The following is a 14,403-nucleotide window of genomic DNA, read 5'->3' as shown; positions in this document are numbered from 1 at the left end:
ATTTGGGAACAGACCTCTATTTACGTGGTGAGTGTATAAAAATGAAATCAACGCTGATCGATATGCAACCTCAACTCTCTGGTGTTACATGTATTTCGTATGAAATATCAAAATTTATAAAGTATAAGAAATAATCTTTAAATAGTTTACTTGTGACACTTGCATCAAGTAAGTCGATTGGGATCAGTTTAAATGATACTACAGAATTTTCAAATATCTTTACTTATAATACTCTTACCCCTTTTCTGGGTATTTTTTATTACCAAATATATGTATCTTGATGAGATTTTAAAAATTACCTACAGACTGCAATAAAATCTTGACCAGCAGCAAACTTCTATTTAACTGAGTTTCCTTTTAACCTTTCATCTTCAGTTTACTTATAACAAATTCAAGAGATGGGATACAAGAGTAAACAACCTGATCATCTCAGTAACAAATCCTTTGTTGAACCTGAGCCAATCAAAACGTCACTCCTTTTCGGCATGAAACTTTCATTAACATCAAATTTGCTCAAGAGAGTCATTGAGAGATTTCCTTTAATTTGACTCACACTTGCTGAAAGTTAAAGAAAACTCTTGCACAGTTCTCATCCATAACTACTTATGGCATCCTTGCCTCCCTTATAAAGGTGTCATATTACACCCTATCTCCCCATAATGACCACCCCACCCCCTACAATGTATTTACAACATCGAGAACATATTAAATTATGAAAGAATGTGTAGAGTCTTTCCTGTCTTTGTAAATAAAGACATCATGGTCCTGTCCATGACGTTTCAAAAGGTAATATACATTTCATATCTGTTCAGAAACATATTTGAGTGATGATGCAATTTAAATTGCAAAATCAAAATTTGGGGCAATTTTGATCATGTGACATCCCTTGGAACAAAGAGAGGTGGACTTGGTAGAAGTGGAATGAATCTTGTCTTCAGATCTGTGGCCATTTTAGCAATTTCTTCATCATCTTTTTCGAATAACTTGATGGCATGTGTGAATGTAAGGGAACCTGTTAAACAATGAAATTACTCAGTCACTTTTACATTTCCACAACACAGTATTACCTAATATTATTTAACTTCACTCAAACATCCCTGTTACCCTGGAAGCAGTTGGTTTATCCTACGCTGAATGTTCAGCGTAGGAGAAACCAACTGCTTGCAAGGTGCATCCCTGTGTGACCATCTCTTAAAAGTAACCACTTTTTCAAAACAGTGATCAACAAATGATGTGACCCCATCAGGAAATGAGGGATGCATTACAATCTAAAACATGTGAACAAGGGTAGGGGATAAAAGACTTGATGGATGATCTCCAAAACGTCTCTTCATAGTGGAGGAAACAAGTGCCATTTTTGAAATTGACTAATTTCTTTGTTGAAGCATTCATAAAGCCTCAGATTATTATTATCCAATCAAAGAACAGCAAAACCACAGTAGAGTAATCACTTTATGGCATGTTCAGTAACTTTGAGGCTCAGTCAGTATCAGACAAAATTCACCATTAACTCATACTGAACTGTTTAAGCCATTTGTAGAATAATTATTGTTCTAAATGACACAGCTGTTAGAGAACAGACGGTTCAAGTTACCTTGATCCCCATCATCTGAAAAGCCATGACTTTTTATCACCTCTTGCTGAATCTCGGCAGCAAATGGCAGTCGATCTTGAAGAAGCTTTACCAAGTCATTTCCTGCATCCTGTTCAATTTCCCGTATTTTAGCCTTGTTTTCTGGCTTCTCAAAGGTTTGCAAAATGTCTCTCATGGCAGCTGTTAAACATAAAAACAATTCAGTGATAGATTTGGAGAGTGGTGCCAGGGTATATTTTGTTATAATTTTATCTCACAGTAAATAAGTCCACGCAAGGATTTTAATTTTGTTGTTTAGTGATTAATATAACAGAATAAATTCAACATGTTTCCAAAAAAGGGTTATAAATTTTAAATGTTAACTGACTGTCTAGGATGAAGATTACGCATCAATCAGCAGCTTCCCCCCACAGGGTATGATCCTTGGGGACCCTGGGGGATTTGTTCAAAAGCCCAATCAAATCTCATAGTGGCGACCCCCTGTTAAGTGTTAAGTACCCAGTTATCAAATTCAAAGTCCCTTCCCCCCCCCCTCAAAAAGAACGTGGACTTGCAAAATGTTTGTATTTGAATAAATAATCATTTCTACAAAGCCTCATGCTAATTTCTGACAAATCAGTCTACTAGGCGGCTAACCCCTATTAATTAAGCAGCCTGGCCTCTTGTCAAATATAAGAGGTTAAAAATGTTTTTATAACAGGCCATATTTCTGTCATTTCTAGCCCTTAAGAAAGAAGGTTTAGAATTCATAGCCACTGATATGCAAAACATTCCCCACCCTTCTATGAAAAAGGTTGGTTTTCATGGGAAAATTCAAGTCCTCGACCCTCTCCCTCCCCTCTCTCAACTCAAGAAGCTACTCCCACGGCAAGATTGTGATCAAAACCTTGATTCTCCATTAAAAACAGTATTAACTTCCCTTAGACTCCTACGTAATAGGGTAATAATACTGTGTTACTGGCATCAATTCCCTGAATTCCTGGAGTACTCTAGCCTAGCATAATAACCCTGAATAATAACATTGTTCTTTCGTATTCCACAGAAGATGCGTAGATGACGCGCATTTCTGAGAGGTTCAGCTGTTCGCGTCTCGTGTAGTTCTATTTAGAGCTGGATCCTTTGGACAGGACAGATTCAACAGATTTTTCATTCCGATTGCAACTTAAATGCTTAAACAATCTCAGAGTGTTTTCCGGTCGTCAAGTAAAGCAGGGAAAATTAGAAGCCATTAGAAAATTCTGTATGCAATTAGCAATGAAAAATTTCACTGATTAGATCGCAAACAAGGGAACTCGGTCATCCCACCTTTCACTTGTTCCACCGTTACATTCGACAACCGATTTTGAGCCATCACAAAATGAAACGAAACTTCCAAAGGCCGTCGTAAACACAGAAAGTCCCAAATGCCCAACCTCTTCCCCCCTTACGTCACTTCCGGTCTGGAAGCTATAAAGAGCGGCACCTCAGCAGTTTCTACCAAACTGTGTTTGACACGAGTGCGTTATGGCGAGTGGGTCAGTACAATCTGTTTTCCGTTAATGTTTACAGTCATTTCTGCTGATTTATTTGACCCTAATGTGATCTGATATTCTGTAGAGCTGGTCCAACTCATTTCCTCGTTTCCTCGCCTTGTATTTCAGTTCGCAGACGATAAAATGTTCGCATCATCCCGAATCTCCGTTGATCGAAGACTATCGTGCGGGAGATATGATTTGCTCAGAATGTGGTCTTGTTGTCGGAGATAGGTAAGATCCTGAGTATTTACCTCTAGAATATACTTCTCTGATTTCATAAGAAACCGGTGAGTTCCTTGGCTGCTGTTGTTGTGTCTCAAACAGCTTGAGATGAATTAATTTTAAAACCACTTCCACGAGCACCGAAACATATTTTCCAAGATAGAATCACTTTTGAATTTGGCTTCTTCCGTGTTCAGTGCTCTTTTTCCTTTCCATATGTATCTGATTTTTTTTCTTTGGCGAAGATAAAATTTTGCCAAGCTGTTGGTTATAACGTGAAACGCAAACACGTTAACACCGGTGAGAACTAGAACTACCAGTCAGTTCCCAGCGTGTGGGTCACTGATTCATGACTGCATATTGGTGTGCTGACGTCATCTTTTTACATAACAAGGAACTAAAAGCTGCAGTGGATAATTACATTAAAGGTTGATGCTTGGATAAGTTCTGCTCTTTCACTTACTGACATTTGAAAACAAAACACCTATATAATGAGGAACAAGAAGCTGCAATGGATATGAAAGGTTTATCCTTGGATAAGTTCTGCTCTTCCAATAGACCATTTTACAGTCGGTTAGTACAAAATGCAGACTGCAGACTGGGTACAAAACACAGACTGAGAATAAAGACTGATTTTTGTCAAATGCATGATAACATGTCATTTTCAACTTACCGAGTGTCACGCAATCTCTTTTCTGCAGTCATCTTCCACTGCTTTTTTTTTCATCTAATAAGTGATAACATGCTGTAACATAATAAAGTGTATTATCGTTTGTCTCACGATGTAGTCACTTGAGATGTAGATCGCGACGTTTCGACTGCTTACTGCTAGTCTTCTTCTGGCGATAAGGTCGACTGATTGCACGGTATCATTTATATCACAAAGGTCGGCTGTGATTGGTGCATTTCGATCCTCCTATTGTTCCATTGTTCCGGCAAGTAGCTGTTCCCTCAGTGGTCCACTGTTGTACCGTTCTCCTGTTGTTGTGTTTCTTGATTGTGGGTATCCATGCTTCAGGAATTTCAATTCTGCTATCCCTGTTGGTGTTGTTAGGGTGAAGTCTTATGTGAATAGCTTCCTTGACCCTACGTGTGTACCAGTGAGGATCTCGATCAATAAACTTGACCTCATTCCAGATAGGATAGTGGCCGGTCTCGTGGGTGTGTTCAGAAACGGCGGAGGTCTGGGTACGGGCAAGTCGTATATCCCTGTCGTGTTCTTTGATCCTCTCCTGCATAGATCTCCCTGTTTCCCCGATGTAGACTTTGCCGCACTCATGGGAATCCTGTAGACAACACCATCTTGTTTAGCCGGGTTGACGGTGTCCTTTGGTCACACTAAGTGTGACTGAGGTGTCGTGTCGGACTTAAAGACAGTGCAAATGCCTTGTTGTTCTAGGCAGCGGTGGAGAGACTCCGAAACTCCTTGGACATAAGACTCGCCCATACTCAGACCTCCGCCGTTTCTGAACACACCCATGAGACCGGCCACTATCCTATCTGGAATGAGGTCAAGTTTATTGATCGAGATCCTCACTGGTACACACGTAGGGTCAAGGAAGCTATTCACATAAGACTTCACCCTAACAACATCAACAGGGATAGCAGAATTGAAATTCATGAAGCATGGATACCCACGATCAAGAAACACAACAACAGGAGAACGGTACAACAGCGGACCACTGAGGGAACAGCTACTCGCCGGAACAATGGAACAATAGGAGGATCAAAATGCACCAATCACAGCCAACCTTTGTGATATAAATGATACTGTGCAATCAGTCGACCTTATCGCCAGAAGAAGACTAGCAGTAAGCAGTCGAAACGTCGCGATCTACATCTCAAGTGACTACATCATGAGACAAACGATAATACACTTTATTATTGCATCTACCACGATGAATAACAACAACCTTTTCCTCGACATGCTGTAACATGTCGTTTTATAGCTTGCTTAGTGTATTCTGTGATCATCATCCAAATTGTGGATTATTCTTGGCCATATTCATTATCTTCTTTCTTTAACAGAACATTTAAAAAGCTTTCATAACTTGTTTCATGGAAATATTATCTGGACCTATCTAAGAACAAGTGAATAAGAATCTTGTAGCAAATTAAAGAAAGTCAAAGTTACCTACACGTGCAGTGTGTCTTAAGTACAAATGAAGAACAATCAGCAAATTCTTACAGGAAAAAGCAAAGCGTCATTTTCATGACTGGTCGTTTGTTTACTTTTCTTGTCACTGCTTGGTAACTAGTTATCTACACAATCATTAAATAATATAGAACAATCAGTGAGTGTTCACCCTGAGCATTGAAAAGCAGAGAGGTCTGTATCAAAGCAAGGTCACCGCCAGCCTCGCTTGCATTCATAGGCCAGGTAACTAAGCGCACAAACATGGCCTCTATAGGGGTATTTATTTAAGGTTACTTCCCACCTTCGTGGGTGCCCTTCGGGAAATAAATCGTATGCGCACCAGTTTCAATAAAACCCCAACAAACTATATATCATAAGAAAGCTTAGTAAATGTACTTTACGAAAAAAATACAATTTCAGCAGTGCATTCTTTTAGGAAGTGTCAGGAGGCGGTAAGGCGTGAAATGACCAAGGCTTCTTCTATTGAATTTATCGGCTATCGGATTCCGCAGTATGAGCAAAATGGCTGCACAGTCTTATTCACAAGGCATCAATCAACAAAAGTGTGTTGGGCTTTTTCGATATTCTGATTGGTTGTCTAGATATCCACATCTAAAGTTGGAGTAGCTAAAAATATGCGAGACATGTTGCGTAAGTGGATGCCACGGGGAAAATGTGTTAAATATCAAAATTTCCCGACACACTTTGGTTTGTCATTATCTCTGGAACATTCTGGCGAAATTTCACGAAAATCCGTCAAATCTGCATACCCTATAAATTCGCTCAAAGTGGATGTATTTGGCCAAAAATTAAATGCGAGATTTTAGCTTGTAAAGGTTCATAAACAACTCGCGTCATGCCCGGAGATTATCACGCCTAATGAAACCGCAAACCAATGGACCAACAGGACCTCCTAGTGTCTCTGACAATAGATCAAGATTTCCCAGGAAAAGCATCGCATTGCAACATGTTTTTTTTATCTCGCTCAGTGGAGTTCAATTTAGGACAGCGACGTAATATAATGGACAAAGACGCCAAAGGCAAGGGCAAAACCCGCACCAACAATGTTTAAGGTGGAAAATGTGCTGCTGAAAAACAAGACGTTAAGGAATCGAAGGACAGCTTAAGAAATACCTTTATTGCTGAAATGAGTTCCCTTGGGTAGGTTTCATTTTCTTCATCGCTTCCGCCAGATTCTGACGAAGAATCTTGTTCGCAGCCTGCACTGACGTTGACTTTGATTTTTAAGCTACTTGTTCCAAGAATCTTTTAACGCTCCAGATCTTCAGCAGATGCCGAGATTGTCGAAGGCGTTTGGCCAAACAAAGAGCCTTTGTCGCTCCTGGCAAGGTTTTTTTTTTCTTTCCTTGATAATATGGAGCTTTTTCTTTCTTCTTTGGGCCGGTTTTTTTTCGTTTTCTTTACCCAAGGACTTTTTTCTGCTTTTGGTTTTTCAATAGGAGTTAGCGTAAAGAGCTTTCTTGGGGGAATTTTTGTCAAATGCGTGTTGTAAATAAAAATATGCACATGACATGAAATACGAGCGATGAGCGTTTGCCACGAAAATTTCCCCAGGGTTCTCACCCGTTGACAAGATTATGACACCTTCCTAGTTTATTAACTTTATTTGAAAATACGTTTTTACTAAATAACTCGGCCGCTTTTTGAGATTTTTAATGTTTTTCCTCTGGAAACACTAGATAAAATGACGAACTTAAATTTTGTCAAATAAAAGAAAAAACGATTTTCTTGGCCTCTGAAGGTGGGAAGTAACCTTAAAAAAAAAGAATTTAAGGGGGAGTGCTTATTAGAAAGGGGCACTTATAGGAAGGTCCCCTCCTGTAAGCCAACAATTTAGCTTTATTTGCTCCTTTAATTTATCCAGGGTTGTTGATGTTGGCTCAGAATGGCGTACCTTTAGTAATGAGAAGTCCACTAGTGATCCATCTCGTGTTGGAGCAGCCCAGGTAGGACGGAAGGCTAACAACAAAAGTCAGCAAAATCTGATTTCTCCCCACGATACATCCATGAGAGTAAAGAAAGTATCAACTAGATACTACAAAAATCAACTTTCAATGTGAGAATTGTTAAGGAAGGAGATCAGCTGGGGAAGAAATGAAGGTGTTATGAATGCATTCATAACATTGGACTTCATGCCTCCAAGTTCGACTTGTGCATGTCTAACTCAACAAAAGTTGTTACCAGACTGCTGCCATCCACATAGAACGCCTTGCAAATATTTTCTTTGAAATCACGTAATCACCACCTTTGAAAACATTCTTTTTGACTCCTCTGTGGCACAAGTCACTGGTAATAGATGGTCCTGAGCTTGACTTTACTTGTAATTATTTGCATAAGAAATATCTCTTCTAAACATTTCAATGCAGATCTTGCCAGTCAATCAAAGAATTGGGCATTTATAGCTAGCCCACTGGGCTAGGAAAGCACTTTTTGCAAATGAAAACGTTTGCTAGCTATTGAAGTCAGCCTTACCCATTTTCTGAGCCCTGTTTAAAAGCATTTTAACTAATCAAGGTTAAAAATTAGTTGCTCACATCATGCCCACCCCACAGCTAAACAACGTAAAACTTGGAAATTAAGTTATCGTAGCAGGGTGGTTTCAAATTTGTCTTCTCAAGATGACTGGGAAGCATAATCAACAAATTGGAACACCCAAAACCTGATTTAGTTAAACTAGTTTAGTTTGTGTGAATGGGACGTAAGTTTTGATCCAGTGACAACTGTTTTACTTGACAACTGTTACTGTTTTGATGTGGTGGCAGTCAGTGTGAAGCACTAGCAGTAACAACCCATCTGGTTAGCAACAGACTTAACCTTCTATTCTTCTTACTAGCAACTATGTTATTTAATTCACATCCAAGTTGACATGTAAGAAAGAAGTTAGAATTGTTTCCAAAGGGATTATTACACAGGAATGTAAGAAGACATTTAGGAGAGCTTTGAGGCTGATGGACTGTAAATGTTTGTTTGCAGAATCCATTGTTGGGTGGAGGAGACCTCTCCACAATCATTGAGAGGGTGCCACAGGGAAACAGTGAAACAGACGGCTACTCCAAATACCACAATCGAGGCGGGGTTAGTTATTATTGCTGAAACACATGTTTGTAATGTTTCCATAAAAGAGATAGCATAGTTTTTTATGTGCCATCAAGATGGAGATTTTATACAAACCTAATACTTACTCAACTGTCTGCTGCACACAGTACTTCAACACTTAAAAAAATTAATAATATTGTTTTATCATTTTGCAGATTATTATATTAAATGATTTTTCTATAACAGTCTACATGTTTTTAATAATTATTTGTATCTTGTTCATTTAGTTAACTGGTTCAGACAGAAGTCTCATGAATGCTTTTAGAGAGATTGGTATCATGGCTGATAGAATAAATCTTCCCAGGAAGATAGTGGTAAGCTTTGTTATTTGTGACCCTCCACAGGATTTCCTACATAATGGTGATGACACCGTACCATGACACGGCACGCTAAGTGTCACATTTAACTCTTGGTTTATTGCAGAGTAGTAGTTGATGTAAGATTTTTAAGATTTTGACCATAACCCTAAGTGGGTATAGGGCCAGGAGTAGTTGATGTAGCAACTGATTATTCAAGAGAATATAACCAAAAGAGGGATTTGTTGGCAATGAGACAATTTGCTTTAAACTGGAGAGCCCAAGCTCTCCACAGGAATCCTCAGTGGTATAACAATCAAACATTAAATTTTATAAGTCTATTTTTTCCCTGGAGTCAAAGTATCCCCAACACCCTTTGACATGGGAATTTCAACCATATACACATGTAAACACTTGCATACCTTCCTCTGAATCCAGACAAAATAGATATTTTTGTATATTTATTGGCAAAAAGCATCCTTAATAATGCAATCCCCATGTTTTGATTTAGGGAAGTTGTTCCTTGAAAGACAGCGGAAATGGCATTTTCAAGTCCCTAAAAATACATGACCCTAAACCCCATAAGTGGCTCATCCACTCAATTAACTTTCTCTGGAATGCATGCTCCAGGAAAATTGTGCACTACACCCCTGCTTGAGACCCTATTTGTACATTACCCTTGTGCTCTCCATGTGCCTGACGGCAAATGTTCACTGCAGCAAAGAATTTAGTAGACAAGTTTATATTAGATTATTCTTGTTGACTGAATAAAATCGTTGTCTCCGGTTTTCTCAGTGGCAAGAGATTTTTATGTTTTTGTTACTGGCAGTACAAGTGAACTAATTAAGAATTTGTATTTGTAATTCGTATTTGTGGTTGGTTTATCCTCAGGACCGTGCGAATCAGCTTTTTAAACAAGTTCATGAACAAAAGAGTTTAAAAGGTCGGAGCAATGATGCTATTGCGTCTGCATGTTTGTACATTGCCTGCAGACAAGAGGGAGTACCAAGAACATTTAAAGGTAACATCAAATCATGCACTAAAAATAATACTGTGAACACATTCTCTGGCTAAAATTCATTCTATTTTACCCTTTGAAGACTAGAGACAGACATTTAAAAGTAAGGTGTTTCAAAGTATGTAGCCAGAGAAGGTGTTCACAGTTTTGTTGTTGTTGTTGTTGTTGTTGTTGTTACGCCCCCTTTTTCACATTGCATCGAAATTTGAAAGGAAACTGATTGTTCTCAAACTTGTCGATAGTTATTAAGCCTTATATCGAAGCAGAATATTAAAAGTTGGTAACAGTAACGAATTTCGCCTCAATTTAAATCTCTCTATATAGCATAAAGCTAAAAAATCTCGGAGATCTCGGATTCACCTCTGTTTGTCTTTTGTTAACAGAAATTTGCGCTATCAGTAAAATCTCCAAAAAAGAAATTGGTCGGTGTTTCAAACTAATATTGAAGGCGCTTGAAACAAGTGTGGATCTTATAACGACAGCGGATTTTATGGTAAGTCAATAAGAGTGTTGTACCACATAACCTATGAGGCCAATCAGTTTGAGAGAAAAATTCTTAGTCGATTAAAACATTATGTATAAATGATATCTTCAACAAAACCAACTAGTCAACCAAATAGTGCATGACCTTTGTGATATCCAATTTTTGGAGTCGTTGAATTATTTTTTGGTTTTAGTCGAGGTTCTGTTCCAATCTTGGTCTTCCGCCGGATGTACAGAAGGCTGCTACACACATCGCCCGTAAAGCAGTTGATTTGGATTTAGTACCGGGGTAAGTGTTGTGTTGGACGTTCTTTTGTCAAATAAGTTGCAGTTTCGGTTGTGAAATACAAAAGAGCTGGCGTCACGATTCTATTCGCACATCCAACGATCACATAAAAATATGAGAAAATAGAGAGCTGTGAACAGTCTTATTGTTTGCTTCTAATACGACGCTATAAAAGTTAAAAATAACTCTCAACAAAATTTAAAGAGACTGAGATCAAAATTGATTCTCGCATTCTCGCACGAGCTGACCAGTAGCTATTCCATAATTATCCCAGTCTGGTTTTGTACAGAGATTGTTTCATTATTTAGTTAACACAACTCAGCACCATTTTTTCAGTTACGTTCTTTAATCACCAACTTTTGCCGTTTTAATCCTACTGAGTAAAGGGTATCATACATGTGCTTTCCTCCCTGATGTGTCTGTATTTCCTGTTTCTTTCCTTTAGTCGAAGTCCTATTTCAGTTGCTGCCGCTGCAATTTACATGGCTTCTCAAGCATCAGACGAAAAAAGATCGCAAAAAGGTTCAAATGAAAGATTTTTTCCCTCGTGACTTTGAAATACTGTATTACTGTATGATCAGTGTTGTCTCGATCACTCACTGAATCAAAAATTTTACTTGTGTGTCAAATCGTTTCAGTATTCACTGGTAATAATCGAGGGGTGTGTTACATTCATTACCTCTCTCCCTCCACATACAAGTTTAATGCATTACTGCGCTTTCCAGTGACATGCGGACTCCAAAATTCAAAGCTCAACCGACAAATGCGTTTTACGCTACCGTGAATCAATTGTTCGGCGGCTCCTCTCAGCTTCCGACTACTGCCGAGCACTGTTTCGCTGTCTGAACTTTGCTTAACGATTTGATTACCGCGCGCTCGGCAGTAGTCGAAAGCTGGGAGGAGCCGCCGAAGATTTGATTGACGGTACTGAAAAACGCATTTGTCAGTTGAGCTTTGAATCTTAGAGTCCGCATGCTATTGAAAGGCGCAGCAACGGGTATCGACGCTGTTAGTTTGTTTCTGGTTCAGTGGAGCTGGAGGGTGTGGACTGCTGGCAGCTGTTTTTTTTCTCTTAGAGTCACTTAGAGTTGGACGAGTGTTTGGCCATCGGAAGCGCAAAAGGGCGGTATGGCCGAGTAAGGAATGCCCATGCTTCGACCCATTCCCCTTTAGGCTAAAGCGTCTCGCTGCGTCTCCCTGCTGAATTTTGAGAGAAAAATAGACTGCCAGCATTCTAGGAGGGTGTGAAATAAATATATTCCCTTCTGTTCGTGGAGAATTTGAGAGAAACAGCTTAAAAATTCTACAATCAGTTCAAGTACTCGGTCTTAAAGTAGACCTTTTTATCCCAGATCAGTTATAGTGTTGTGCCTGTCATAAAAATCAATACACTGTTTTTTCTTTTTATAGAAATCGGCGACATAGCTGGTGTAGCAGATGTTACAATTCGTCAATCCTACAGACTTATATTTCTACGAGCAGCAGAACTCTTTCCAAGCGACTTCAAATTTACCACACCCGTGGATAAGCTTCCAAATCTTTGAACTGTGTTCTCTTCTGCTTTTTCTCAGTTTAGATATTTATATTTATTGGCAAGAAATATTCTTCGATTACTTGTGGCACGTAAAACGTGATCATTTTGTCTGTTTTTCAGTCTATCGTCTCAACATTTCTTTCAAACTTGGTGAGTTCTGGGTTCACTTAATTCTACAGGCCATTTAAATGCGTGGATTCTGACAGTGTCGGGTTTGGCCTGCCCTTAACCTGTCAGTTCAGTGCAAACCAAACGCTACTGACCAATGTATCGTCGGTAGAGTTGGAAACATGGCTCACGATGTCGAGTTTACGTCGGTTTCGCTACCTGTCGAGTTCGCTACATGTTCGCTGCCCACAGACCGAGTTCGCTACTTTGGCTCGGCGGTGGATGAAAGAACGAGGAATAATCAATAATCTATATGTATGTGAAGTCTAAGTTCTCTATATTTTTCGCGAAGTTTCAGTTTATCGGTAGTAACGTAGCGAACTGGAAGTTGTGGTTAGCAAACATGTAGCGAGCTCGACAGTTAGCGAAACCGGTTGTTATCCAATGTCGTTACCTTTGTTAAAAATAGCAAACCTGTATAAAGTTGAAAATTGCGGATCCCTTGTATTTAAACCTTGCAGTGAAATGCAAGAAGTGTCATTAACAAACACCAGCAAATACAACCAAATCAGCGATTCCTTTATAAAAATCATTTTTAATTGTATTAAAATAAATTATACTGGTTTATTGTACAGTTGCAGCGAAGTTTGATGATGGTGAACAGCCGTATTTACTCAGGAAGATGTATTTAGACAAGTCTTATTAAACGTCTGACGACCGTAACAAGTTATTGCGTGTAGAAGAGGCATAAAACAAAAGAATCGAAAAGTGTAACCAAGAGGACTTCCACAGCGGCAACTAGAACGTCGCCAAACAGACATTTCTGATAAGCCGAGCAATTGTCTCTGGACATGACACACACCGCAAACAACAACGTTAAATATCTAACCTCCAAATGGGCCCGGCGCTGCAGGCTATAGAATTAATGTATACGGCGCATTTGGGAGAACTAGACGCTAGTAGACAATTACGAGATTATTAACAAAAATATCATTCTTTTTTAAGGATGTATACACAAGACCACTTGAGAAAATCGCCATCTCGGTAACGGGGATGGACTGCGAGCGGTCTCTCTTTTCCTCGAAAATCCGTGGGTAAGAAAGCAAAACAAGAGCGAGCGAGCGTGACTGTGAGCGTGACTGCTCGCAGTCTATAACGGGGACAAGTGATGACGATCTTCAGAGCGGAAAAACGCTCTGCGCAGCTTTCTGCGCATCCCTAACCTCAGTCTGGTAAAAATGCAGGCTGTAGTGGTGGAAAGAACGGGGCACTGGTAATAAGGTACGCAAGGATGTCGTTCGCTTGATACATTTGTACTTGGGCAAGCATGAATTTTTTTCGGCATTTCACTGTTAACAAAGCAAGGCATCCCCTCCCTGCGGAGAGGCTCTCTCGCTTAAATATTCAGTGGTTTGCTTATATGGGTAAATATGCAAAGAGTGTTTGTGGCAAAAATATGTCTTCGCACCGAAGATTTTTGTGTACCGCGAGAAAATAAAAAGTTCAGAAACCTTTAGGTTTATTTTGTCCAAAAAACATTTGATTCTCCACGAAAACAATACCTCAGCTTTAAATTAGTGACGTTAAAGTGTTGCTGCTTACCGGGAAAATTGGGAAAGCATATAAAGTTCAGAACTTATTTTGCTTTGACGATCGACGAAATTCCCGCCAGTTTTTCGAAGTCGGAGCCTGACGCGGAGCCAAAACTCGCGCATGCTTATTACGTTTTTCCGCTCTGAAATGAGGATCTCTTAAACGATTTCCCCGACCTCGATCCCAGGCCCTCTCTGCTTTGCCTCCCTTCACGTGAATGATCTTGTTTATTGGAAGGTAAGATTCGAAAAGTATACACCGAGCTCAAACAACACGCTGTCTATTGTCGCATTTGTGATGCTCCTTCTATAAACCTCTTTAAAATGGGAATAGAGAATTCATGGCTCGGGTTTCCTTAGCTGATTCCTGGCCCGGAAACTGAATGCGGTTGGTTCTATGTTTGCCAATGAAAAATGGTTAAAATTATCGCTGCTATTGCCGATTGTTTTAACTACCACTGAGTAGTGTTAAATTCATTAAAGATTGACTAGTGCCCTTCAC

The 14,403-nt window shown here is 39.4% G+C and overlaps 2 protein-coding genes across 3 annotated transcripts; one reads left to right on the top strand and one right to left on the bottom strand.

Moving 5' to 3' along the window:
* Positions 1–467: 467 nt before the first annotated feature.
* On the bottom strand, positions 468–7,357 carry LOC145492798 (protein C10-like). Of its 2 annotated transcripts, none has more exons than XM_081472189.1 (3): positions 3,360–7,357; positions 1,595–1,774; positions 468–1,012 (listed from the first exon to the last, which is right to left on the bottom strand). In XM_081472189.1, exons 2-3 carry the CDS (start codon positions 1,767–1,769, stop codon positions 873–875), a joined length of 315 nt encoding a protein of 104 aa, XP_081328315.1. In that variant the 5' UTR covers positions 1,770–1,774; positions 3,360–7,357; the 3' UTR covers positions 468–872. The 2 variants fall into 2 exon arrangements, with proteins under 2 accessions (XP_081328315.1, XP_081328308.1); XM_081472182.1 differs by lacking the exon at positions 3,360–7,357 and adding an exon at positions 2,900–2,978.
* On the top strand, positions 3,090–12,941 carry LOC145492779 (transcription initiation factor IIB-like). The gene is made up of 10 exons (XM_081472167.1): positions 3,090–3,108; positions 3,235–3,339; positions 7,353–7,434; positions 8,462–8,563; positions 8,812–8,898; positions 9,772–9,901; positions 10,282–10,391; positions 10,576–10,670; positions 11,113–11,189; positions 12,078–12,941. The coding sequence occupies exons 1-10, from the start codon at positions 3,098–3,100 to the stop codon at positions 12,209–12,211; spliced, it is 933 nt and encodes a 310-aa protein (XP_081328293.1). The 5' UTR covers positions 3,090–3,097; the 3' UTR covers positions 12,212–12,941.
* Positions 12,942–14,403: the final 1,462 nt, after the last annotated feature.

This window comes from Orbicella franksi, chromosome 1, assembly GCF_964199315.1.
Source record: "Orbicella franksi chromosome 1, jaOrbFran1.1, whole genome shotgun sequence".
Lineage (NCBI taxonomy): Eukaryota > Metazoa > Cnidaria > Anthozoa > Scleractinia > Merulinidae > Orbicella > Orbicella franksi.
Note: the sequence above shows the minus strand (reverse complement) of the source record. Positions and strands in the feature narration are given on the sequence as shown.

Excerpts from the sequence above, each read along its gene's own strand:
- LOC145492798 (XM_081472182.1), bottom strand. The coding sequence starts at position 2,945 with ATGGCTCAAAATCGGTTGTCGAATGTAACGGTGGAACAAGTGAAAG. Across the intron at positions 1,775-2,899 it reads AACGGTGGAACAAGTGAAAG|CTGCCATGAGAGACATTTTG; the intron begins GTGGGATGACCG and ends TATGTTTAACAG. Across the intron at positions 1,013-1,594 it reads TTCAGATGATGGGGATCAAG|GTTCCCTTACATTCACACAT; the intron begins GTAACTTGAACC and ends ATTGTTTAACAG.
- LOC145492779 (XM_081472167.1), top strand. Across the intron at positions 7,435-8,461 it reads CTCGTGTTGGAGCAGCCCAG|AATCCATTGTTGGGTGGAGG; the intron begins GTAGGACGGAAG and ends GTTTGTTTGCAG. Across the intron at positions 8,564-8,811 it reads AATACCACAATCGAGGCGGG|TTAACTGGTTCAGACAGAAG; the intron begins GTTAGTTATTAT and ends TTGTTCATTTAG.